At 42.1% G+C, this 27,685-nt stretch overlaps 1 protein-coding gene across 3 annotated transcripts in view; it reads left to right on the top strand.

Annotated features, from left to right (window-relative positions):
* Pla2r1 (phospholipase A2 receptor 1) overlaps positions 1–27,685 on the top strand; it is a 121,698-nt gene that overhangs the window by 42,578 nt on the left and 51,435 nt on the right. For all 3 annotated transcript variants that reach the window (XM_031370371.1, XM_031370370.1, XM_031370369.1), the window contains exons 7-11: positions 2,681–2,875; positions 4,336–4,493; positions 8,592–8,690; positions 11,806–11,918; positions 21,165–21,328. In XM_031370371.1, the coding sequence (XP_031226231.1) occupies positions 2,681–2,875; positions 4,336–4,493; positions 8,592–8,690; positions 11,806–11,918; positions 21,165–21,328 (729 nt within the window). The remainder of the gene's footprint in view (positions 1–2,680; positions 2,876–4,335; positions 4,494–8,591; positions 8,691–11,805; positions 11,919–21,164; positions 21,329–27,685) is intronic.

Below are 27,685 nucleotides of genomic sequence, written 5' to 3'. Positions count from 1 at the left end.
TGGCCCACAAATAGGAGGCAGAGAGGGCACACTGAGAATAATAGGAGGCTTTTGAAACTTAAGAGCCCACTCCCAAGGACACAAATCCTCCAACAAAGCCACACCTCCTAATTCTTCCCAAACAGTTCCACTAACTGGGGACCAAGCATAAATTCTATGGGGGCCATTCTCATTCAAACTACCCCAGTGTTAGTAAGCCTGCTGGAAGGACAGTGTGGTGGGTATCACACATACCTTCTAGACTTCGGAATTCTCAGTCTCTACCCCGGTGATTCACAGATGGTGGCTTCAGGGCTCGGAGCTGTCAAACTGCAGCTTTTACAGAGGTAGCCTTTAGTCCACCATGGTAACCCAAAGCACCAATGTCTCCCTTTTCATCTCTGGTTTTACCTGAACTTTTTCTTTCTTAGTCTGGCAAAGGGTTTGTCTATTGTATTTGGAGGATTCTAGTAGCTTATTTCAGTGACCTTTTGTAATTTTGACATTTCCATGTCATTCTCTCCTACTCTGGTCTTTATTATTCTTGCCCTCTGCTCGTTTGGAGTTCGGTTTGTTCTTCTTTTGTTCACCGACCCCTTGGGGTGTAGCAAGGGAAGGGGCATGGCACTGAGTTTCTGCCTTTCACAGGTAAGCAGAGAACCAATATATGCCTCCCCATTAATGCCGGGTTTGCTTGAGCCCATACATTTTGGCATGTTGAATCTCTACATGCACCTGTTTCAAAAGAATTTTTTAAAATTTCTTATTCTTTGATTTATTGCCTGTTCAAAAGCAAGTCGTTTAATTTCCATGAGTAAGTATAGCCTCCTCTTTCTCATTTTTGAATTCTAGTTTTATTGCATTGTGTTGAAAAAAAAATAGCTGATGTGAATTCGGTTTTTGTCAATTTGTTAAGGCTTGTCTTGTGGCCAGGCACATTATCTGTCATAGAGAATAATTTATGCTGATGAGGGAAATTGTGAATCAGGCAGCTGTTGGAATGTTCTGTAGATGTCTTTGGGGGCATTTGGTCAGGGGTGCGATTTGACTTTGTAGTTGCATGGTTGGCTTACAGTGTGGACAGTCTGCATATCACTACACATGAGGTGCAAATTCCCAATTACTACTGTATTGCAATCCCTCTCTTCCCTTAAGTCTGCTAATATTTGCCTTGTGTATTTTTTAAAGCCTGAAGAGCGTCTATCTAGCAGCCGTTCTGATTTCCACAGAAACTCTCCAGACTGGTTACTAGCTAGTCCTCTTCTAGAACCTTCTTTTGACTACTAACTAGATGCAGGCATGGTTTCCTGAAAACTTCCAACACTTATTGTCATGCAGCAGTGTCTAACCACTAAAGGATGGTTGATCTTGCTTTTCCCAATCTAGTTTTGTTCATGCCAGTCCTTCTAGAAATGCTATTCTGGATAGTTGTTTTCTCTGAGCTACTAGTCACCAGATAATGCCCAAGACCAATTTGCTAAGAGCTTGGTATTGGTACTCTTATTAGGCAGCAATCCAAACTAGCTTTTACCCAATGTAGTTAGTATGTTGTTAAAAAAGAACTAAGGGAGTATCTAGAGAGAGAAGTCTGCCCCCATGAGCCTTTCCCTGGAGCCACCAGGTGCATCATTCCCTGTCAGACTCTGAAGGGTTCTGCCCAGTTCTAGACAGAGTCATCAAGAGTCAGCCTAAGTCATAGCTATGGCCACTAGGCTGTGCTCCAATAGGAAGCTCTGTGCTAGCTTTCACTCCCTGTTCTCTAGCAGATGGCATCCTGATCTCTGCCTTGCTTGAAAGGCTGGTATTTCTACAGCCAGCTTCCCGGCCAAATGCAAGACATAGCCCACAGTTAATAGCTTTGTGGTAGGAGTTGCAGGGCTCTGCCTAGCACTGGGTTTCACCATGGAAGTCCTGGTGCTGGGTCTCAAATCTAAGACTATACTCAATTTGGTCTTCCTCCCCTAAGTAAGAGGAGTCTCTGTGCTGTGGGGATTGGAGGTGGGGAAGGGGTCAAAGGCTTTCCTTCCTGCTATCTTCACTGCCTTCCCATTTGGTTATACTAAAAGGGGCCATTATAGCATCCTGTCTGCTATTCTTAGCTCTTCTTGAGAAAGTCTGGTGAAAATCAAGGGAGACGTTTTGTACACCCATCCAGCATGACATCACAGGTGTCCTCACAGTGACCTCATCAGAATGATAAAATGAAACTTCATCATCTGTGTTCTAAAGGAAGTGAACAGAATTTTAGGCTCTTCTAGCTCCAGGATAAGGATACCTACCCTGTATAGAATCCTTGGAATACCATTTAAATCGTGTTTCATAACAGCCCTTTTTATAATATGAAATCATCTTAAAGTAGGCAGATCAGTTACAGTCTCTCTCTTTCTCTCTCTCCCTCCCTCTCCTCTCCCCTCCCTCCCTTCCTCTTTTCCTCTCTCTGTTTGTATATATGTATATGTTTGTATGCATGTATTTATATATGTATGTGTACTGTGGGTGTGACAAGTGCTTATGTAGCCCAAAAAAGAGCCCCAGATCCTCTAGAACTAGAGTTGCAGGTGGCTGTAAGCCACTGTGTGGGTGTTAGGAATCAATTTTGTGTTTTACTTACTAAAGTGATCCTACTGCTGACTATATAAAGGATATTGTGTAACCCTGGAAGTAACTGTGCAAACGCTATCCTTTGTGTTGATTTATAAAGAAAAGGACTCCTGGAAGTACCATGCCACTCTCTGTGATCCTGACTGGACTCCCTTCAATCGTAAATGCTACAAACTTACGAAAGAAAAGAGGAGCTGGCTCGGGGCTCTTCAATCTTGCCAGTCTAATGACAGTGTGTTGATGGACGTAGCTTCATTAGCAGAGGTGGAGTTTCTTGTAAACCTTCTTAGGGATGGTGAGTACCAAAGGCCTTTGCCTCAAGACCTATGAAATAGTATAAGTAACTACTTTTTAATTAGAATTGAAAAGAAGTTAAATTATTTTAAAGTGATAATTTATGATATATGTATAGTGTATATACTAATACATATGGAATATATTTACATATACAGTCAAAGGTTTTTAAAAATACACAGAAACACAATTCACTGGATTTTTGAAGTCATATATTCAGACACTATGTAACATATTTACATTTGTCAAATAGATATGTTTTGTTTTGTTTTGTTTTGGCCCAACCTATACAACCCAAGCTGTACACCTGAGGCTTAGGAAAAATTCTGGAAGAAGGAACAGAAAGATTGTGAGAGCCAGAGAACCAGGATGTCTGCTGTGAGGTGCTGCTTCTAGATATGATAGAGAAGCGGTACCCATGAAATCTTAACAATCAATATAGCTGACTAAACAAGATCTGTGGAATGACAAGACCAGTTGGCATGCCAGCGTAGATAGGGGAAATCTCACAGGGCCCTAGATGAAGACCTGTAGCCAATTAAAGGCTACAGAGAGATGAAGGATCAGTTTTCTTCAGGGATGAGAAGTTATTCAGTCCCGAATGGTCAGCCCTAAACACATGTACATACAAGCAACACTAAAAGGACCATGGAGTCTTCCAAAAAAAATAATAATGATACTTGAAAATGGCTTCATTTTCCAGTGTTTTAAAAATAAAAAACAAAACCAAAAATATCCCTAGGCTCTAGTTGGTGACCTTTGCAATGTTAAGCTTTAGTTTGCAAACACAAATACTTCTAGGTCATTTTCCCTAATCCTTTGCATTTGGGATTAAAGGAATCCTGCAGTGTCCCCTGTATCAGCAAGGACACTTGCCGCCTCTCTGCTGCCTAGTGCTTCTCACTGCATCTATGAGGCTGTGAGGCTCTGTTCGCATTTCTGGCAACCCCACTGCTCTGTGTAAGCCTTGGGGAGCTTCTACTTGTTTATTGAGAGGGGCTGGGGTGGGAGGGAGAGAAGAAAAACACATAAGTTACACCATGTTAAAAGTGTTTTGGTGGTGGTGGTGGTTTTAATGTTCCCCTTTCCAAAATCCAATTGACCTCTTAATTTTCCTTTTTCTCTATGCAAAAGCAAAACTAGATATTTCACTTTGTGCACTTTGTGCACTTTGTGCACAGTGGAGGAGCCCACATGCTGGAGTCCCAGAACTCTAACTTGCCAGTGCTTGCTTTTGGTTTAGCTCACATTCTGCCTTCTTTAGAAGACCTATATTGAGCAAACCCAGATATTAGGGGAGAGGAGAGGTCTGGACAGGTACTCCTTTGTTTGAGACGTGAGTCTCAAACAAGATTTATCACAAAAAGAAGTAAAAAGAATTACATGTGAATGAGTATAGCTTACTAATAACCTGCATGTACCAGCAAATAATATCTTATATTCTCTATGTATTTCCTACAGAAAATGCATCAGAAACATGGATTGGTTTAAGTAGCAATAAAATCCCAGTTGCCTTTGAGTGGTCCAGCGGCTCCTCTGTCATCTTCACTAATTGGTACCCTCTCGAGCCTCGAATTCTTCCCAACAGAAGACAACTGTGTGTCTCAGCAGAGCAATCTGTAAGTTGATTCATTTGATCAGTGGTCAGTTTTGTGGCACTGATACTGAGACCCACCTATCCTAGGGACTTGTGTTAGGGTGGAGACCAAGAGAGGCAGTTCCTGCTCTTCATGGGACATCCATGCCTGTTGCCATGCACATGGTAACAGCTATGATCGCTACCCTGAGGAAAGCAAGGCAAAGCTGGGCTCAGAGCAGGAGCTGCAGACAGGAAAGGCATGGGGAACCTCTCTGAACATACGGTGTTTAAGTTAGGACTTCAAAGAAGCAAAAACCCTTACACAACAGAGGAAAATGTTCTAAGAAAAACACAAAGGTAGGCAAAGCCCCAGAGAGATCATTGCTGCTTCCTCCCCTAAAGCCATGCAGGCACACATTGGTCTGAAGGTTGGTGAAGATCTGCCATCTTCAATAGCCAAACATGTGACCATTAGTAAGAAGGTGATAGGACATGGGACAAGGGAAGTACAAAAATACTGGCTTATATAGCAAGGTATAGGAGCCATCAGAGTGTTTCAAGGACACAGTGGGAAAACCTGACTTGAAAATAACTTTGGTAGGAATGTTCAGAATGTATTGGACAGAACAGAAGCAGAGAAACCACTTGGTGGCTGATCTAGGGTAGTTACTATGCCAAGAAGAGAATGGGTTCCAGGTGTCTCAAATAACAAGATTTGTTGCTAACGTAATTGGATGTGGAGGGTCAGAGACAGGGTTTGTCTCTTTTTGTTTGTTTTGGGTTATGCCAGAGAGTGATAGTTTTAAAGCTCCCTTAGCTTATAAACACAAAACCTCTTAGAAGACTATGGATCAATGGCAAATCTCACTTTCACGTGACCAGAATGGAGCTAGTGACCTTAGCATTATGTACACTCTTTTGTGTTCCTATCGCCCCTTTATCCGAGACATCAGATTTTGCAGAAGTGGCTTTAGTCCGAACCATCTGAATAGTTTATTAAACATTTTGAACAAATAGCCTCTTTTCGCTCAAACAGCTGTAGAGAGCACTGGCTTGAGTTTAAGAAGCCTCTGGGACTTGATGGGTGTACTCATTCTTTCTAGCCACAGGATGTGGTGTCAAGTTTCCCCCCAGAAACAGCTCATTTAAATGCTACTTAGGCAGCTTTGACAAAATAATTGTAGCAACCAAACGAAAAATTCAAAGCGCTTACTTTTCTGACACGTTTCACTTTTGTACCTTTTGAGACTTGCAGAAACATGTGCGCTCATAATTATACACGCTACCAGTGTGTCTGAGTGGCGAGGGCGAGTAAGCAGCAGCAACCTCTTTAGATGTCTGTCGTGTGTTTGAGTCAGGGGTTCTGAGATAATTAAGATGACCGCATTTCCTATTGTCTGGTGTGACTATTTCATTTACCATATTTATAGAGGGAGAGCTAACATTTGGATAGGGATTGTTTTAATTAGTGTATATTTACTGTACACATTAATGGGTTTATCCTGACTTTTTGTTCAAGCATATCACGTGCTTCCACCACGTCAGACCTCAATACCTTGTCCCCTCCTTTCTCCTGACACTAGTCCTCTCTCTTTCCCCACCAGTCCCCATCTTGTGTGTGTGAGAGTGTGAGTGTGTGTGAGAGTGTGAGTGTGTGTGTGAGAGTGTGAATGTGTGTGAGAGTGTGAATGCATGTGAGCATGTGTGTAAATGTGTGTGAGTGGTGTGAGTGCGAGTGTGAGTACATATGAGTGTATGTGTGAGAGTGTGTGTGTATGTGAGTATATATGAGTGTGTGTGAATGTATGTGAGTGTGTGTGTGTGTATATGAGTGAGTAAGTGTGTGTGTGTATGTGTGTAAAACCTAGGTTCTACATAAAAGAGAAACATGGGATAGTTATCTTTATGTCTGGGTTATTTTAATTGTGCTCTCTAATTCCTGAATAGGGGTTAATTTTAAGAAAATGAGGACAGATATTGAAATTTGTGCTGCCTCTCTTTTTGTTTTGTCAACTTGACACAAACTAGAGTCATCTGAGATGAGGGAACTTCAATTGAGAGAATGCCTCCATAAGATCAGGCTGTAGGGCATTTTCTTAATTAGAGATTGGTGGAGAAGGACCCAGTCCATTGTGGGTGGTGCCATCCCTGGGCAGATGATCCTGGCTTCTATAAGAAAGCAGGCTGAGCAAGCCATGGGGAGCAAGCCAGTGAGCAGCACCCCCATGGCCTTTACAACAGTTCCTGCCTCCAGGTTCCTGCCCTGCTGAGTTCCTGTCCTGACTTCCTTTGATGATGAACACTAATGTGGAAGTGTAAGCTGAATAAACCCTCCCCTCCTCAAACGGCCTTTGGTCATGGTGTTTCATCCCAGCAACAGTAACCCTAACTAAGGCAATATTGTGGCATGGGTCAGACAATCATGCTCTGAGAGATTTTGCAGCACCTCCTCTTTTTTGCAGCTTATAAACTCCTTAAACAGTAAGCAGATGGAACATTGAAATTAACATTTACTTCTGTCAAGTAGATGTCAGTATGAATATTATTATTATATGAATAAGTAATTACTATCTCTAACTTTATGTAAATCTACCTAACACCTAAATTTGAAGGTGAGAGCTATTCATTCACACAGTCTCCCAGCAGACACTAAGCACCTGTAGTATGCCTGGCACTGTCCTATAGCAGGCAATGATTTTCTGGTAGGTTCCATGGAGAGGGACGGCAATGCTCGTACCGGTGAAGACGTCAGTCCTGATGTAATATTTCCCTGAAGGCAATTAGAGGACTCCATAGCCCCCTAAAGTCCTGAACACCAAAGCACCACCTGAAATTTGAACTGAGTAGTTTTCACCTAATGATCTGTTTTGTGTTAGGATTTCAAGGTCATCTGGGAAAACAGTATTTTGACCTGTTCACTATTTTGTTATTATCAGTAAAGGATCTAAGAAAAGCTTTAGACTAGTGGGCCTCAGCCTTCCTAATGCTGTGACCCTTTAACACAGTTCTTCATGTTGAGGTGACTCCCAACCATGTGTGATATGCAGGATATCTTATAGGTGACCCCACAAAGGGATCATGACTCATAGGTTGAGAACCCCTGATTTAGGCAGACATAAGAGGAGACCTAAAGGGGTCTGTGTATGAAGAGGGAGCTGGAGCTGGGGAGATGCCTCCATGAGTACAAAGTACTTTCTCAGGAAGCATGAGCACCCGAGTTCAGATCCCTAGCAAACATGTAAAAACATAGGTATGCCATGTCTGTAACCCCGGCAGTGGGGGAAAAGGAGACAGGCAGTTCTCTAGAGCTTACTGGCAGGCCAGCTTAGCCAAATGGTCAGCTCGGGTTCAGTGAGAGACCATGTCTCAAAAAATGAGAAAAGCAATTGAGAGTGCCATTCAATGTCAACTTCCAGTTTACATGCGTACATCCACACCCAACCGCCCCCCCCAAACACAGACATATCTGCATACACATGAACATGCACATTCACCATATATACACCAATAAGAAAGGAAGAAAGAAAGAAAGAAAGAAAGAAAGAAAGAAAGAAAGAAAGGAAGAAAGAAAGAAAGGAAGAAAGAAAGGGAGAGAGAGAGAGAAAGAGAGGGGGGAAGGAGGGAGGGAGGGAAGAAGGGAAAAAGAAGGAAGGAAGGAGGGAGGAGAAAGGAGGAAGGGAGAGAGAGGGGGAGGGAGAGAGAGAGAGAGAGGGAGGGAAAGGAGAGAAGGAAGCTGGGCCTGGCCAGGTCTTGGCACCTTAGGAAGCCAGGACAGGAAGATTGCTGGGCTGAAGCAAATGTAGGCTGTGTAGTGAGTTCTAGGCCAGCCTGGAACTGCATAGTTAAGACGTATTCTCAAAAAATAAACTTATTTGATTAATTAAAGAGGAAGCTTAGTAAGGAAGGACATCGGAGTTGAACATGGATTTTGACCCTGAGGTTGAGTCATGGTACTTTTTGGATATTCCCAGCACCCACCAAATTCCTTCCTCACTCTAATCTACCCAGCTCTGGACTACAAAAGGGTTCTTTAACACCACCCACTGGGGGGGACACTTGCTATTCATAGCTCTGCTTGTTAGTAAGCAATGTCTTGTCCAGATTCCATTCATTCACCCTGTGACACTTTTCCCTTTAGGACGGACGCTGGAAAGTGAAAGGTTGTAAAGAAACACTGTCTTATATTTGTAAGAAAGCAGGGCAAGTCCCTGCTGATAAGGACTCCGGATGTCAAGCGGTGAGTGTGGCGAGCACTGGCTTGGGGTGCGGAGACTATAGAAATGTGCCCACCACGGAGTAAAAGCAGCCCTGCTAATGAGTGAGAATTTTCCCTTATAAGTCAGATTTCCTCTGGAGGTATCAGAATGCTTCTCAGTCCTCAGAGGGACATGTCTTACTGTGCTCTTTGACCCAAAACTACTTTAAAAAAAAACAAAAAAAAACAAAAACAAAGATAAAGCTGTAAATGAAACCATCATTCCCTCTATAAAAACAATGGTAATCGCGTGATGCCCCATCTCACACCCAGTTCTCACAGTTCTCAAGTGGGGTGCCTGGGAGTGTGGATGCCTTCTTCGGAGGCAGAGTTCGAGGTTCTGCTGTTAGGATCCCACCTCCCTTTTACCTTTCTCAGTCTTAGATGTTGGCATGAATACAGCAATGTGCTCATAAAGTATATGTTTCTCGGGGAAACGGATGGTAAGGCTGTATTTGGTATAACTGGAAAGGTATTTTCACATACTTTAGATAGAAACTATCACTTTAGCTTTAAATCTAAAAGCCAGAGTGTTTCAAATTTCTTTAACGCATTTATATTTTGTAGGAAAGTTTTATAATTCTGTCAGTTCTCGTCTCTTAGAATTCTGTCCATCTCTCTCTCTCTCCCCCTCACTCCACCTCTCATTTCCTAACCCACCTATTTGTAGTCCAGCTAAGGAGTGATCCATTTCAGCAGAAGCTGCACTTTCCTCATTAATCCATGTGTACACACATGAGCGACCCTGCACATCCCAGCTGGACAATACTCATGCCATAGCCAACATGCCACCAGACATCCCATCCCATAGCCAACATGCCACCAGACATCGCATCTAAGGACTGCAATTACCTGAATTAGTTCCTGCTGAACACAGACCTAAAATCTACCTTTCTGTGCCTTCCAAAGCGAGCCAGCAGGGTGGGGAGAGCACAGCCCAAGCAACTGCTGTGCCCTTTAAACTCTTTCCTGCTTCCTTCCCTGGCGACTCAGCAGGACCTAAAGATTCCATGTCCAGAGAGAATTCTGGAGTTTTATGGAAAATTCCCCATTCATTTTATTTTGTAGCAGTTTAGGAATATGGCTCCCTAGTGCTTTTTTTTTTTTTTTAAGTTCATTGCTTCAGTGATACTTGCTAAGTGATTGGTACATGTATAATTAATTCATGGACTGAGTTCTGAAGCCAGGCATGTATTATAACCCTAATATCCAAGAGGCTGGGGAAGATCATGAATTTGAGACCAACCTGAGCTCTATAGCAAGTTCCAGGCCAGCCTGGCTACATAATAAGAGCCTGTCTAAAAAACAAAACAACAACAATTAAAAAGAAAAAAAAACATTGATTACCTCAAAGGCAAAACAGTGATTTTTATTTCCCACTGAGTAATTTTGGGGTGTTGGGCTGTGTGAAAATGCTTCTATCTTATTAGCTAAAAGCTACTATTAAATAAAAACTACTTTGTCAGAAAGGTCAACTATCAGTCACTCTTCCTCTTGTCCTTCCAAGGACAACCCAGTGGTACCCAAGGGGCTCAGTCTGGAGCTTGCACATGAAGGCCCCAGAACAGAGCGACGGGGGAAGCAGAGCAGACCATGGGTGAATGGAGGAGCTCTGGGGTTGGCTCATTTCCTGGGGTATTTTTTTAGCTGAATTAGCCAATTCCTAAAGTGTTCTGCAATTAAACACAGGATTTTCTAAGAAATATCCTAGAAATCATCTTGTGTCTGCTCAAAAGCTGGTGGTGATCACTGGCAGGGAATAAAATGGTGAGCATATTAAACTGGCAAGGAAGCAAACTAGGACAGACGGAGTCATGTGACCTGGTAGTGTAAGAAGCAGAAGTGAAGTCAGGTGTGCTAGAATAAATGGATAGTCACTTCACTATATGATTTTAAGAAAGAGACCCACCCCCTACCTTGCTCCTGAGGCTGACAGAGCTACAGATTGCCATCTTCATCTAGGTCCCAAAACTTACATTCTTACTCCCCCAAAGGACAACCACTTAATTTGGGAAAAAAATCTTAACCATGTATGTATGTGTCTCTGTATTAGGGAGCTGTTTTCTACTTGGAAGCATTATGATCCAAACAAGACCATCCCGGGGGCTGGGGATGTAGCTCAGTTGCAAAGGACTTGCCAAGTGTGCAAAGACCCCTGGGTTCCAGCCACAGCATGGGAGATAAACAAAATCCAGTTACTTTACCTGGACTCAATGGCTCCTGTAGTCCTAACCTCCCAGGAGGTTAAGGCAGAAGGATCACATGTTTGAGTATAGCCTGGGCAACTTAGGAGGTGCCAGGTTAGACGGGTATGGACAGCCATGACTCCAAACAACAGCAGCCACAAAAAGAAGTACCTCAGATGACAGAAGAACTAGGTAGAACTTTAGTATAAGCGCACCTGATCAACCGGTTAGTAACTCTACTTAAGTCCCTAGGAACCCAAGACAGCTGTTGTGAAATCACACTGAAAATTCCATCACACTCTGCACTACCTAGAGGCCTGGCTTTCACTGCTCCTCCAAGATTTCCTCTTCCATTCAAGGTCTCTCCTGAGTTTTCTCCTTTGCTCCTTGTGACAGCCGAGGACATTATTCTTACCCTCAGTCCACAGATGAGGAAACTAGATGCGGAGAGATTATGTCTCTTAAAGTGCATTTATAATGCACCCTCCCTTATTTATAAATAAAGTGGCTTAGTGGGAAACCCAGAATTCAAACCAATGAGCATCCATGGTCAATACTATATTTAACCCACACATCGAAGCCATTTGAAAGAAATTCTGTGAACCTAAAAAGAATGGTGACTCTCTTGCATGAGTATCCCTTTATTGATTTGTTTGTTTGTTTTTGCAGGGTTTCCCCTTTATTTTCAGTTGTTATATTTAAGATGTTATATTTTTTTAAATGTAAACTGAGTAATTAATTACATGTGGATGGGGCTGTGGCTGGTGGCAATTCCAGACAGAACAAACACAGAGCACTATGAAAATAAAAATCTGAGTCAGAAAAGAAAGCCGATAAGGGAGGGGATCTCTGGGCATTTTACTAAGTCACATCGAGTCCTTAGTTTCCCCTTTTTGTTTTCCTCCCCTAAGGGCTGGGAGAGACACGGCGGATTTTGTTACAAAATCGACACAGTCCTGAGAAGCTTTGAGCAGGCCTCGGGTGGTTATTACTGCTCTCCCTCCCTCCTAACCATCACCAGCCGGTAAGTGTGAGCTCTCAGCTATCTCTGCTTTGGTTGTGGCTGTTCAATGGGGAACATCGGTCCACAGGGCTCGCCCGGGTCTAAAGCGTGTATGCAGTAGAATATTAACTGATTTTGAGCATTTATTGAGAATAGTTGAAATCTGGTGTTATTTTCTAACTTGATTTTTTTTTTTTTAATGACAAACACTAACGCTTAAGGTGTCTTTTACTTTCCAAGAACTTTCATTGGCTATCTAGCCTGGTTGACACAGAGAGATATATTTGGGTTTGTCTTCTACTTATAATGAGAAGAAAATGTCACTGGACTTTACTTTTAAGTGTGATGGTTAGACACTGTGGTTTGTTTCACAGAAGAGGAAATATACAGAAATTGAAGGGGCAGGCGAATGCTTCTTAGGGGTTTTTGTGTAAACTTACATTGCTCAGTACAGGGCTGTCTTCCTTATACTATCAGAAAGACTATGCCTGTTTTTCCTATTTAAAATTTGAAGCATGTTACAAATGTGTAACGGGAATAAGAAATCTCATAACAAAGATGTGTCCATAGAAATGCCCAGGACACTGAGGGCTGGGAGACCAACTCTTCCATGCCTAAAAATATGGGTAGACATCTTCAGTGCTTCCATGGGAAACCATATCAGCAAAGCGGGCCACTTCTGTGACTTCAAGGCCAACCTGGTCTACACAGTGAATTCCAAGCTAGCCAGGGATACATTTGAGACTCTGTCCCAAATAAACACACACGCATGCCCGCATGAACGCACGCACGGGCACCCTGCTTTCCCTACTTTGGAAGTCCACATTCATAGCCATGATCATGGTCTTTCCCCTCCCACCCTCTTCTATCGTCCACACAGTACTTAGGAATATGCTCATGGAAGGGAACGAGACTGACACCCAGAAGAACGGACTGGCAGGCAGTGTTCAGTGGGCTGAGCGGCCCTCACTGGGGCACAGCAAAAGCTTGCTGGATCTCAGTGCTATTTCTAGGTCCCCCTTTCTCCCTCTTAGACACAGTTTCCAGACAGAAGGAGCCTTTCTCTCCTCAGCTCCCCAAAGCTCCAAGAGCACTTGGGGTCACAGGTCTCCCAGTTAGAGACCCAACATTGGACATTATAGGAGCCTGCCCAATGAGACTAGCTTCCTTTGTTAATTATGATTTCATTGAAAACTAGAAGTCTAATTGTCTCACCTTCTTAAATATCTCAGTTTTCTCGAATATTCTTGAATATTCGCTGAGTGTCTATCACTGTAATGAATTTCGTCCCCTGGGGAGATGTAAACAAGGGCTCCTCCTAAGGTCCCAGTCACAAATTGAGGCACAATTCTGCTAAAGTTCACTCTGGAAAGCTTGGCTTTCTTACAAAGCATAGGTTATTTACTGGAACATGCAATATTCCTTCTCCAACAGGCCATGCCTGGAAACCCTTTGTCCAGCAGGGAAGAGGGGTCCCAGGTAGCTGCCTTGCTAGCGCCTCCTCCCCCTCAGTCTTTCCAGACGTAAATTATCAGGCAGTATGGAGCAGCTGAGTACTCAGATGAGGTTCTTGTGCCCCTCCTCACCCCTCTGTCCGTGCATGTGAAGAAGCCCTTGGCACATGCTGAATTCCCAAACATGGCAGTTGCTTGGCTGGTGGGACAGTCGTGCAAAACCGTCATGTTCTCACACAGTGTTAATTACTTTTCCCAGGTTATATCTATATGGCCGTGTGTGTGTGTGTGTGTGTGTGTGTGTGTGTCCTCATATATATTGGGGAGTTTATTAGAAAGTTACTTAGTGACTATCAATTCTGTAAAGGATACCCTACTGAACACTGACATGCCATTTGAAGAAATACAGGTGGTGTGTCTGAACCTTCTGCAGCATAGAACTGAAGAGACCAAGCATTAGAGACATGAAACGAGTCAAGGAGGAGGAGTAGCAGATCAACCAGGCAAGGAAATAGCCTTGCAGATTGCTAAGAGTGCCAATAGGGCCCAATCCAACACAGAAATCTGTTAGAGTTCAGATCCCTTACAGTCTGCCTCATACAACTGTTAGAGAGTTTCTGAGGACAAAAGGTTTCATTTCCTTCAAACTGGACACAAGAGGATTCTATAAACATCTGTGGGATGTTTTGTTTTGTTTGTTTGTTTGTTTGTTTGTTTTTGCTTTGCAAACTATATTTAGCAGTCAACACTTAATACAGTCTGACACTAAAGCAGAAGTTATCACACAAATTAATTTTTTTTTAATGTTACTTTCAGCCATGTCTTAATTTGGGCAAATGTTGCTATGATAAAACACCAGGACCAAAAGCAACCTGGGGAGGAAAGTGTTTATTTGGCTTAAGTATCTTGAATCACAGTTCACTGAGGGATGTCAAGGTAGGAACTCAAACTGAGTAGGAACCTGGAGGCAGGAGGTGATGCAGAGGCCGTGAGGAGGGCTGTGCACTAGCTTACTCCTCATGGCTTACTCAGCCTGCTTTCTAACAGCACCCAGGACCACCAGGCCAGGGATAGCTCCACCCACAAGAGCTGGGCTGTCCCCCATTGATCATGAGTTAAGAAGATGTCTACAGACTTTTCTGCTCACAACCCATCTTCTGAAGGCATTTTCTCAGTTGAGGCTCTCTCTTCTCAGATGACTCTAGCTTATGTCAAGTTGCCATAAAACTTAGCCAGCACAAGGCACGTAGGCCCATCCAGATTACCTTGTGCTGGCATGCCTCCAGTCTCCACACAGCCTGCAGGACTGCATGAGGCCAATGATGTGACTCCCACTCAATCAGTCAGCACCAGGACTCACCTCCCCACGCAAGGACACATCCAAAGCAGGGGCTCCACCATGGGACTCTTGGGTTGAGGAAAGTGTGCCCTCACTTCATTCAGACCCCATCAGGGAAGAAGCCAAGTGGTTATCAGAGCTGGGACGTTCTGCAGCAGGACTTGTCTGAGAAACAAGGGCAGTGTGAGGGACGGCTTCTCAAACCCAGGAGCTCCCACTGACAGGCTTGGGAATCACCTGCCTCCATCACCGACATCCTGTTTGAGTTACAGACTCTCTGCCACTCTGAGCACCTGGGCTTGTAGTTGTTAATTAGTTTTCCACTGTCTGCACAGTGGAGTGACAGGTTTGATGGGCACAATTAGAACACCTGCTCCAAACGACTCATTCCTTTTGTTCTGGGGCAAACTGTTTCAGGTCTAGGACTTTTTAAAAATTCATTGTGGAAGACAAAGGGGAAGAAAAACAGACCCTTCTGTCTGAGTAACAGATTTTGATTTACTGGACTACTGTTAAAAAAAAAGCAAGCCCTCTTCAGGTCTGACCACTTTGCTTCCAGACAGAACAGGATGCAAAACTGAATTACAATGATACCACAGATCGTTGTCTACATGCTTGATAGTTAAGTCAGTGAACCATGAACCAGTCAGCCATGAAAAGTTTTGTATAAAATAATGCAAATGATGCTTGATGCTTTTCAAGTTTGCCCCCCCCCCCAAAAAAAGAGATATACTGCCATAGTTCACATGCTCCTGTTTTGAAAGCCATATTCCCCCAAACACAATTAGAATTAACTTGGTTTATTCATGAAATCAAATGTGCCACTGTCATGATGTGAAGAAGGCATCAGTGGTCTTAAATGCATTCACATTACTGTGCATCAACCAGTACCATCTGTTCCAGACCATGGCTCTTATTCTGACACTCTAAACTCCATACTCACACAGTAATACTTCCAATTCTCCTTCCCTCACCCACCCTCAGCTCCTAGTGAGCAGTTTTCTGTTCCAGGCTCTAGAAGGTGGACTATTCAAGGTATCAGATATAATAGGGCCCTCTTATACTGTGTTGCGACATGTGGTGGTTTGAATAGGTACGGCCTTTATAGATTCGTGTGTTTGCATGTTTGGCTGTAGGGAGTGGTACTATTAGGATGTGTGACCTTATTGGAGGAGGTATGGCTTTGACCTCTTAAATGCTCAAGCTGCATCCAGTCTGAATCACATCCAGTCTCCTCCTGTTGCCTTTGGATCAAGATGTAAAACTTTTGGCTCCTCCACTACCATGTCTGCCTGCCCACTGCCATGCTTCCCACCATGATGATAATGGACTGAACCTCTGTAAGACAGCTCCAATGAAAGGTTTTCCTTTATAATACTTTCCTTGGTCATGGTGTCTCTTCACAGCAATGAAACCTTAAGTAAGACTGTCTACCTGGCTCATTTCAATTAGCATAGTGCCTTCAAGTTTTATACACAGTACAACATACGTCAGAATTTCCTTTCTTTATAAGGCTAATTTTCCATTGTTTGTTTGCACATTGCATTTTCCAACTTGCTCATCAATAAACATTTGGTCTATGTTTCCATTGCTATGAAGTGACATCATCACCAAGGTAACTCTTAAAAAGAACAACCTTTAATTGGGGCTGGCTTACAATTTCAGAGGTACAGTCCATTATCATCATGGCAGGAAGCATGGCAGCATCCAGAAAGACATAGTGCTGGAGAAGCTGAGAGTTCTACATCTTGATGCAAAAGCATCCAAACAGAAACTGTCTCCTACAGCAGACAGTAAAAGGGTCTCTCGCACGCTGGGTGGAGTCTGAGCATAAGAAGAGACCTCCAAGCCCACTACCACAGTGAAACATTCCTTCAACAGAGTCACACCTATTCCAACAAGGCCACACCTCTTCATAGTGCCACTCCCCATGGGCCAAACATTCAAACCCACAAGTTTATGGGGACCAAACCTATTCAAACCACCAAACATTGCTTCCAGCATTTGACTACTGTGAACAATGATACTTTAAATAAATAAACAAATATGAGTTATTAGTTTCAATTCCTTGAGGATATAGTTAGAGGGGAAATTGTTGAATCATGTGATTTTATCTTTAATATTTTTTTTGAAAAATTGCAAAACTGCTTTCCATAATGGTCATACCATTTTGCACCCCAGCAGCACATGGGGCTCCAGTCTCTCCACATTCTGGACTTTACTTCTTAGCTTCCAGTTGTCTTCCTTTATTTTGTTTTGATAACAGCGATCCTACTAAGTCTAAGTATCTCATGGTTACTGTGACTTTTATTTCTTTGATGACTATTAGTGTTGAACACCTTTTGTGCTTATTGGCCACTCATACATCATCTTTGGAGAATTTTCTATTTAAATCCTTGGCCTTTTTAAAACTTAGGGTATTTATTGCTGAATTGTAAGAGTTCTTTTTTTAAAAAGAAAAAAAGATTTATTTATTTATTATATGTAAGTATACTCTAGCTGTCTTCAGATGTACCAGAAGAGGGTGTCAGATCTCATTATAGATGGTTGTAAGCCATCACATGGTTGCTGGGATTTTTTGAACTCAGGACCTTTAGAAGAGAAGTCAGTGCTCTTACCCACTGAGCTATCTCTCCAGCCCTATAAGAGTTCTTTATGTAGTCTATATATTAAACCCTTACCTAATACATGATTGGAAATATTTTCTTCATTTTGTGATTGCCTTTTCAGTTTTTGATCTTTGATACCCAAAAGCTTTTCATTGTGATAAGGCCCAGTTTATCTGCTGTTTTATTGTCTGTCCCTCTGGTGTCGTATCCACGAAACCATTACCAAATCCAATGCTATAAAGTTTTTCTTATCCCAAGAATTTTACAATTTTAGCTTTATCCTTAGGTCTTTGACCTGCTTCAAGTTCATTTTCTAACACAGTATAAGGTAAGGGTCCTGTTTTGCAAATGCCTATCCGGGTTTCCTAGCACCACTTGTGAAAAGAGCTGACCTTCTCTATGGAATGTTCTTGGTGCTTTTGTTGGAAATTATTTGCTCACATATGCAAGGTTTTATTTTGTGGCTTCTTCCATCTTATTCCACGGATCTCCCATAAGTCAGTCTCATATAAGCACAATACTGTTTTAATTACTGAAGTTTTAAATTAAATTTTGAAATAAAAAAAATCTGAGCCTCCCAACTTTGTTCCTTTTCTTGGTTGTTTTGGGGATTCAAGATCCCTTGAAATTGTACATAGATTTCAGAATTAATATGTGTATTCTGCAAAAAACAGATCACTGGAATTTTCAGTGATTGCACTGACTATGTAGTCCACTGTGGTAGTGTGGACAAGCTAATAGTAGTAAGTTTTCTCGGCTGTAAGTGTGGGATGTCTTTTCATTCATTTTGTATATTTGATATCTTTTTAAGTAGTACCCTGCAATTTTTGTTATTCAGCACTTTCTATTCCTTGTTTGTCTTTGTTCCCAGGTATCTTGTTTTGGAGAGGGTGATATGGGACATGGAATTCTTTCCTTAGCTTCATTTTTGGGTTGTTTATTGTTAGAGACAGAAAGACAACTTCTCTTGGTTCAAAGGATAACATAAAACTATGTATATACAATGATCCTGGTTTCTTACACCATAGCAATATTTGAATTAACATCAGTAAACTCAAACTAAATGGCCAGATGGCATAGAGCTAACTCTGAACTGTTCTTCTGTAAATACTTCTAAAACATGGGTGTAGGAAAAATTTAAATGCTACTGTCTATGGCCATTTGAATGAGAATGATCTCCATAGGCTCATACATTTGAAGGTTTTTAAAACTGGAAAGTTTAAAACTATTGGAGGAGGTGTATCAACGAAAGTGGGCTTTGAGGTTTCAAAAGCCTACCTCCATTCCCAGTTAGTGCCCCCCCCTCTTTCTCCTCTCCTCGCTCTCTCCCCTCTCTCCTTCTCTGTCTCATGCTCATAGATCAGAAGTAAGCTCTCAGCTACTGCTCCAGCACTATGCCTGCCTGCCTGTTTACTATCATACTACCCACCTAGATGGTCATGGACACTAACCTTCTGGACCATGAACCCAAATGAAATCCTTTCATTATGATGTGTCTTCTCAGATACCATCTACATATTGTAACCAGAATTTTTCATCCAGTGTTTGAAACCAGACAGAAAGTGGTAAAGAATAAAAAATTGCTTCTTTGCTAACTGGAAATGGATACTCAAGAGCTTGCCCTGGACCATGCATGGTTTTCCAAAGTACTCCCCAGACAGCTTCAAAAGTATATGTTTGGCTTAGATGAGCTTGCTGAATTATTTTACTAATGGTACCATCTTGTAAGCTGGACTGTTGAAACTTTAGAGTTTTTTAAGCACTGTTGTCTTGAATAATGACACCCAAGGCCAAATTTACAGACAGAGTCATTTCTTACTATTATTTGGTGTAGAAGAATTTTAATCCAACAGCCTGGCTATATTGGCTGGACTATAGATATGCCTTTAATCCAAGGAGACAGAGGCAAGCAGATCTCTGAGCATAAGGCCAGCCTGGTACAGAGCAAGTTCCAGGAATGTTTTTTCCAGAAAAGCTTAGGTCCAGGAGCGGTACACACCTTTAATCCCAGCTGAATTCAGTGCAGGTCAGCAGAGGCCGCTGAAGCCAAGTTCGAGAAGAAACCAGAAGATTAGAACATATTGCCAAAGTTAGCTTGAGGCCAAGCAGAGCAATACAGTGTAAAATAGAGAAGTCAGATTGAATCAGTCAGCTTGGAGAAGAATTTCAGCCAGAACAGCTGAGTTGAACCAGCCAGAGCTCAGAAAGAGCTAGAAAGGGTGAGCTTAGCAGTAAGTCTGAAAACATTCTAAGCCTAGATTAGATTTCACAGAGGCCAGAAGCTTCCAGAACTAGGCCTAGCTTAGCAGACAGAGGCAGTAAGCCTACCAGATGTCAATTACATCAGGCAAATAAAAGGTACTTTTACAATTTGATAAACTCATAGAAGAACCAATCATACCCTTGGACTTAGCAACAACACATTAACTAGTCTCTGGCTTGTAGCACAGCAATTCTAGGGTAGCAGAGGGCACCATACATAGATCTTCTATTGTGACCACACACGCCATAAAGAATAAGGAGTGTCATTACAGCGTCTAGCCGATATTTAGCTTTACGTATCTTCCTCAGAAACATGTGTATGCAATGTCCTGCCTCTGAAGTATAGCTAAAAGTAATGTTTCTGACTTTAAAGGTGTACAATTTAGACTGTTGTAGAGCATTTGCAGGGGATATTTACTAAAGCCTGATGAAACCCACATCCTTTGCCAAAGGGAGCACCTCAGGTGCTCCACTGAAGTCCCCTGGGGTGGCCCTAAGGCACTTACTGTTCCACTTTTTGTCCTTCTGTCCTTCCTTCCCCTTCCCTTTGAGTCTCCTCTGGTTACACCATGGTCCCCTGCTTTTGCTCTCTGTAGCAAGTGAATAATGCATGCAATAAAAAGAATCCAAAATTGAATCTTGCAAGTCCAGTGCCCTTTCTCCTGAGGTTTCTTGGGTAATTTTACCAGGCCTTATATTTTCTCTTGAGTCAGCAGATCTGGCCAGAAGTCACCACCATTTAAATGTCTTTCTAATTTTATGTGCTTTGAAAGTAGTTTCAAACTAAGCTTTGAATTCAATGCTAGTTGAGTTTGGTATGCATGCTTCATTTGTGTGTGTGTGTGTGTGTGTGTGTGTGTGTGTGTGTGTGTGTGTGTGTAAGCATGTATACACAAGCTGTCTGCATCTGCTTTGGATGTATTTGTATTTGAAAGGGAGTATTGCCAACAATCATTGAGAGCAAACTCATTCAGCTGCTTGGAAGAAATGCTAGTAGGTGGAATGCCTTGGATTTGTTGAAATTTATCTTCAGTGAAAATACCCATTTGAACACATTTGAATAAGCCAAAGACTCCATATGCCTGTGAACAGACTGATTTGGGAGGCATAGCATTGTTCCTCCACTTTCTTTCTTACTGAGCAAGTGTGGGGAGAGGGCACGTGTGTGCTACATGGTAGAAAATGCACATTCAGAAAAGAATAAAGTCCTCCCTCTTCCCTTCTGTCTCCCCTAACCCATGTATATCAGTGTGTGGTGTGCAGCCTACATATAAAGTAGACATCTTTCTCCAAGTGATGCATTGCTGTGTGTGAAGGCTGCCATTTCACTACAGAGTCAGACCTGGACTCCAGCCCTCTCGACAGTTACAAGAGTTAAATCTTTAAGAGTTATGTTCCCTCCACTCCTGTATCTCTGGGGTTGCACTGATATTTAATGTCTATTAAAAATACGAAGGTCTTTGTGTTTTTCCTGATTCTGTGTTCTAGAGACTTAACAAGAAATGCTTACTCAGATTCCATTCTGTACACTTTATTGTGCTTTAATGACATTTTTAATCATCCAGAAACTTAGTATAACAATTTCTTTTTTATTCCTATCAAGATTTGAACAAGCTTTTATTACCAGTTTGATCAGTAGTGTGCCAAAAAAGGACAGTTATTTTTGGATTGCTCTTCAAGACCAAAACAATACAGGAGAGTACACTTGGAAGACTGTGGGACAGAGGGAGCCAGTGCAGTACACATACTGGAACACACATCAACCCAGTGAGTAGTCCCCCACGATACCAGCTCACCCCGCTCCCACCCTCACCCCTGCAAGTATGTTTCCTTGACCCCAACTTCCCTCTACCTTTGGTCATTTCCTTCAACTCTCCCTTAATGTTTTCTTAATATTTAGTGTCACTAAAGTGATCATAACAGGTCTATGTAAGGCAACACAGGGTGGCCATTTTAAAGTTTATATGTATCGCGATGTTTTCAGGATCACAGCTATTGCTAGAGACCACACTTGCCTTAGTTACTGGAAAGTTCCGTCCTCTTTCTGTATTATCCTATAGACCCTTCTCATGAATCGCAAAGTTTTAACCAGTCTAGAATAAACCAGGTATAAGAAGTGAACCATCTAACCAGTTCACATGGCATCCCTTGGGGAATGTAGAACCATTACTGGAATGCTGTTCTTATGGGTCTTCATGGATTCCTGAAGTTCTGATATTAAAGCCATTAGTCCTATTAGTTCATATGCGTTCCAGTGCACAAATCTGTGCCTGGTTGACCAATTTCAGAGATGCTCATGGCTTTGGCCACATACTACAGTAGAACCGGAGTAAGAATAATTTTCAGGTGCCAAGGAAGCATAGGTTGTCAGCCTAGACTATACATTCCTTCTTTATTTCAGTATAAATACATTTGAAGACTTGGTCCATTTCTTTTTTTTTTTTCATTTATTTATTTTTTTTATGTATATGAGTACATTGTAGCTGTACAGATGGTTTTGAGCCACCATGTGGTTGCTGGGATTTGAACTCAGGACCTTCAGAAGAGCAGTCAGTGCTCTTACCTGCTGAGCCATCTCTGCAGCCCGACTTGGTCCATTTCTTGTTTGTGACATTTCATCAATACAAAGGAGGCAGTAGATTTCCTCTGTATGTGAAGGAAATGTGTGAGAGGGCTCAAGCTGTATCCTTTCAGAAGGTCTTTGTACAAATCTATCTATCCATCCAGAAACCAAGCAAAAGAGAGTCTTTACCAAACTGAAGAGGGATGAGTACTAGTGAACTGTGAAATAGTATGAGATAACCTCAAGACTTGCACAGCATCTCTGGGAGCCCAGCACTGGAAGGAGACTGAAGCAGAAGGCGCATTAGTTGGAGGTTAGCGTGAACTACATAGGAAGCTGGAGACCAGCTTGGACTATAGAGAGATCCTGTTTAAAAAGCTACATAATTGGGTTTTGTTTTGTTGTTAGTGTGTGTGTGTGTGTGTGTGTGTGTGTGTGTGTGTGTGTGTGTGTGTGTGTGTGTGGTGTCACAGAGCATGTATCAGAGGAAAACTTGAAAGATCATGCAGGTCCCAGGTTGAACTCAACTTGTCAGGGTTGGCAGCAAGTGTCTATCTCTATTGAGCCATCTTGCCAGCCCATGTTGGCCCCAACCCTCTATTTTCATTACTATAAAAGTCTAGCCAGAATGCATTCTTAATTTCAACTCCAAAACAATGATAGGCAAACTGTCACTGGTTTATAATATTAGACGATGTAGTTGTCAGTACTTCTCACTATGGATAAAATGGCTGTATGTCTTGAGTTTCCATGATCAGTTGCAATCTGTCTCTATTATCTTGCATCAATTGAGCACACCTATTTTTGCTCTAGTCTTAGCTGTTGAGATGAATCTGTAGGAGTTACATAGGTCTTTTAAGAAAATACAAGTACAGTAAGAAAAATGTGACCATCCTCTCCTTACCTCCTAATGCCAACACTTTCCACTGTTAACTGGTGTCATGTCACTAGTTTGGGTGTATGTGTTTACATTCTTTTATATTTTGTATACAGCTGTGTTGCCTGCATGTGCGTCTATGGGGTTCTCTGCAAACACTATAGCTATCAGTGTTGATACAATAGACAAGAAGACAGTTCGGTTCAACATGACTCAGTAGCTCATGTTGGTTCAAACTTTAAGAGTCTGACTCAAAGTAGTTTATTTTAGACATATTTAAGTGTATCACAATTTGGAAAAGGTGTCCTGGTGATAATTAACTCAGCCTCACATGCATAACCAAGCTTAAGACAAGACTACATCAAAACTCTTTGTAAAGTACGAGTGACCTCTTCTATAAAGATGAGTTCTATAGATTAACTAGGAAACAGGCTCAAGATATCAGACTGGGGAAGGACTCAGTGTGTCCTGCCCACACATATAGTGCAAAATTTACCAGGCGACTAAGTACAGCCACTTCCAGCTTTCTCAGCAGAAAACAGGTTACACATCTCTTCCTTTAAGGGACAAACCTGGACTGGAAAGATGGCTCAGCAGTTAAAAGCACTGACTACTACTCTTCCAGAGGTCCTGAGTTCAATTCCCAGCAACCACATGGTGGCTCGCAACCATCTGTAATGGGAACTAATGCCCTCTTCTGGTATGTCTGAAGAGAGCAATATTCATACATGTAAAATAAGTAATTAAATCTTGAGAGGGGGGGGTATTTAACATTCCTGCTTCCCCTGGTGTTTATCTGTGAGCACAAGGACTTACATTCCTCCTACACATGTACATCCATCATTTGCTTGACTGGTACCCACAGAAAGTAGAAGAAGGTTTCAGATCCCCTGTAACTGGAGTTATCTATGGTTATGAGCCAGTACGTGAGTGCTAGGAATTGAACCCAGGTCCTATAGAAGAACAGCCAGTTCTCTTAAACACACTAAGTCATTTGTCTAATACCAGTCTTTTTTTTTTAAAGATTTTTTTTTTATGTATATGAGTACACCATTGCTGTCTTCAGACACACCAAGAAGAGGGCATCAGATCCCATTACAGATGGTTGTGAGCCACCATGTGGTTGCTGGGAATTGAACTCAAGACCTCTGGAAGAGTAGTCAGTGCTCTTAACCTCTGAGCCATCTCTCCAGCCCCACAGCTTAAGCTCAAGATTTTCCCCTTATTCTCTAGGTATAGGAAGCCGTTAACAGTTTGGCTCAAGTAAATATTAAGATGAGAACTGCTTGGCTGTAGATATAGTTAGTGCTTGTCTAGCCTGCATGAGACTCTAGGCTCCATCTTTAACACCAAAAATACGTGTCTTCACTGAAGATATTAGGATGAAACTAATAGTCCCAAGAAATCGCATGGGTCAGAGCTTAATATGTACAGAGTACCTACTACTGAGTCATATGCAAGGTGTGACCATTTTAGGAAAGTTACTTTCTCCATCTGTTTCTTTATGATTAAGGTAAAGGATTAACCGTAATAGTGTCTACATTAATAAGCTTTTGTGAGGATCAAATGAAATTTTACAGTGTCTGCTGCATTGTAATCTTTGCTTTTCTTATCACCATGTGTAATATCTCACTTAAGTCTAGAATACCTGGGTTAGCTTGTTAGGATCCCTCAGCTATGCACTCTAGATGTGTACTCTCTCACTCTGGGATGGGCCAGCCGCTTATGTGAGCACTCTGGAGAACCATAAGATGCCAAAGGAAAGTCTGACTTAGTCTCTGTTTTCTTAACATTTAAAACCTAGCTCTGAATGTTTTAAAGGCATTCCTTTAGGATGCCTGAGTTAAAATTATAACACGGAAAGATCAAAGAAGGACATTTATATTCTCTTTGGTTTAGCTACATGGTTTAAACAGCTATACTTTCCAAAGACTTCCAGTACGCAACCCAGCATGTAAGAAGCTTAGAAGTGGCTATGCCATCATAAAAACCTGGACACTTCTAATAATCCTTAGATGCATCAGAAAAACTCAATCGGAGGGCAAAACCCTACCCTCTAAGCCGGGAGTTCTCAACCTTCTAGATCACAACCTCTCTGGGGGTCAAAGAACCCTTTGCCTAAGACCATCAGAAAACCCAGATATTTGCATTACAATTCCTAAGAATAGCAAAATTACAGTTATGGAATAGCAATGAAAATAATTTTAGGGCTGGAGGTCACCACAACATAAGGAACCGTATTAAGGGGTCACAGCATTTGGAAGGTTGAGAACCACAGCTTAAATTGAAGAGACAGACAAGACTATAGAACCTCAGCCTCCTGGGGCAGAAACTTACAAGCAGAATCCTCGCAGGGGCCCAGGGCTGGGACAAGATACCAACACACTAGGCTGCTGGAGGCTGGGTGAGGGACATCTGAGCGTCTACCCTCTGATGGGGGCCATCACAGGAGGATCCTCTACCCCCATTCTATAAGCTCCACCTCCAGGAGCAATGTCAGGGTCTCACAGAGAGCCTTGGAAAAATCTCTCCTCATGCTTCTAGCTGAGGAAGAGGCAAGAACATTCTGTCCTTGACCAAGCAGAAGAGACCGTTTGGGGAAGAAGGGTGGTACCCAGTGCCAGCCTTCTCCAGCCATTTTTCCCCATAAGAAGAGAAAGCCCTCATAGTTGAATACCACAAACCTAAACCATGATGATCAGGCTCAGAGGGCGTAGAACATACCCCTCCGGGACATGTGACCTCAAATCTTTACTAAGTTCCTTTCACCAAGCGAATCACATCCAGCGGCAGCACAACTGTCACAAGCTCAAAGGCAGAATGTGCTGATGGGAGAAACTGAACAAGCATCAGAATCAGTCATGTGACAGGAAGCTTGGAATTATCAAGCCACCTGGAAATTATATTTAACATTCTGAAGGCTTTAATGGAAAACAGAGTAATGGGCGTTCTGAGGAAGAAGACAAAAAAATCCAATGAGAGACACAATGTACCCTAACAGAATCAAAGGGTGCTTATGGCTTATTAATACCCTGCATTTGCTAAGCGAGGGAATCCTGTACTACAGGCTGTGATGGAGAAACGTAGGAAAACCTGAGAAACAGAGGGGACAAAGATGAAAGAAAAAGAGCAAACTACACAAGAACTGTGGGATATATTTTGTTTGTTTTTTGTTTTGTTTGTTTTGTTTTTTTTCAAGACAGGGTTTCTTTGTGTAGCCCTGGCTGTCCTAGAACTAACTCTGTAGACCAGGCTGGCCTCAAGCTCAGAAATCCACTTGTCTCTGCCTCCCAAGTGCTGGGATTAAAGGCGTGCACCACCACTGCCCAGCAAACTGTGGGATAATTAAAACATCTTTAAATACCTGTGATGGAACAGCAGAAGGATGGGAAGAGAGATGGCAGCAGGAATGATCCTCAGACAATGCGTGTCCCCAAACCAAAGATTCTAGAAGCTCAGAGAACACCAAACAAGAATAATGCCCTTCCCCTCATTTTCATTTTTGTGTTTCTTTTGTTGAAATTAGATTCCTTTTTTTTCATCATCATCATCATTATTATTATTATTATTATTATTATTATTATTATTATTATTTAATTGTTTTTACAATCCAGTTGTTATTCCCCTCCTGGATTAGATTCTTTATTCATACAGTTTATCTTGATTACGGTTTCTCCTCCCTCTACTCCTCCCAGTTCCACAGCCACCTCACCTCCCATTCAGATACATCCCTTTTCTGCCTCATTAGAAGACACACAGTCATCTAAGAGACAATAATAAGATAAAATAAAACAAGATAAGACAAAACCAAACACATTTGAACAGGACAATACAAATAGAAGGGAAAGAGCCCAAGAAATATAGAGAGAACCAAAGACTCATTTGCATACTCAGGACTCTCATAAAAACACAAAACCAGAAGCCATATAGATACACAAAGGGTAATTAAGAGAGAAACAAAAATGAAAATATTTTTAAAAGAAAGAAGATCCAACATGACATCATGAGGCAAGGAACCTTCAAAGAGGCCACTGAGTTGGTTCTCTGTTGGCCGCCTACTGCTGGACATGCAGCCTGCCTTTAAGAATAGTTTGTTTCCCCAGAGAGGCTCCCTGGGAGAAAACTAATTTTTCCTTTACATGTGCTTATCAGTTAGAGATAGGTTAGGGATGAGGGCATGTGCCCACTTCTTTCAGCCTTAGGATCCCTTCTAGTACAGACCTATGTAGGCACCATGCATGCTGCCTCAGTCTCTAAGTTCATATGCGGCTCAGTCCTGTTGTGTTTGCAAGGCCTCTATCCCCTCCCTCATCTTTCTCTCCTCTCCCACTCCCTGCTTAATCCTCCCATTCCTGCCTCTGCTACCTTCCAACTATAGCTATCTATTCTACTTCTTTTTCCTTGCAAAATTTATTTGCTCCTTGTCCCCTAGTCCATCACTATATACCTAACCTTTGCAGCTCAATGGATTGTACCTTGATTATGGTGGTAGTTTGAATGAAAATGGCCCCCATGGACCCATTGAGAGTGGCATTAATTGGAGTAGATGAGGTTTTTTTTTTTTTTTTTTTGGAGGAAATGTGTCACTGAGGTTGGGTTTCCAGATCTCAGATGCTCAAGTCAGGCCCAGTGTCAGGCCAACCGGAAGAAACAGAACTTTCAGCTCTCTCTCCAGCACCATATG

The sequence above is a fragment of the Mastomys coucha genome, unplaced genomic scaffold, assembly GCF_008632895.1.
Source record: "Mastomys coucha isolate ucsf_1 unplaced genomic scaffold, UCSF_Mcou_1 pScaffold15, whole genome shotgun sequence".
NCBI classification, from domain to species: Eukaryota; Metazoa; Chordata; class Mammalia; order Rodentia; family Muridae; genus Mastomys; species Mastomys coucha.
Note: the sequence above shows the minus strand (reverse complement) of the source record. Positions and strands in the feature narration are given on the sequence as shown.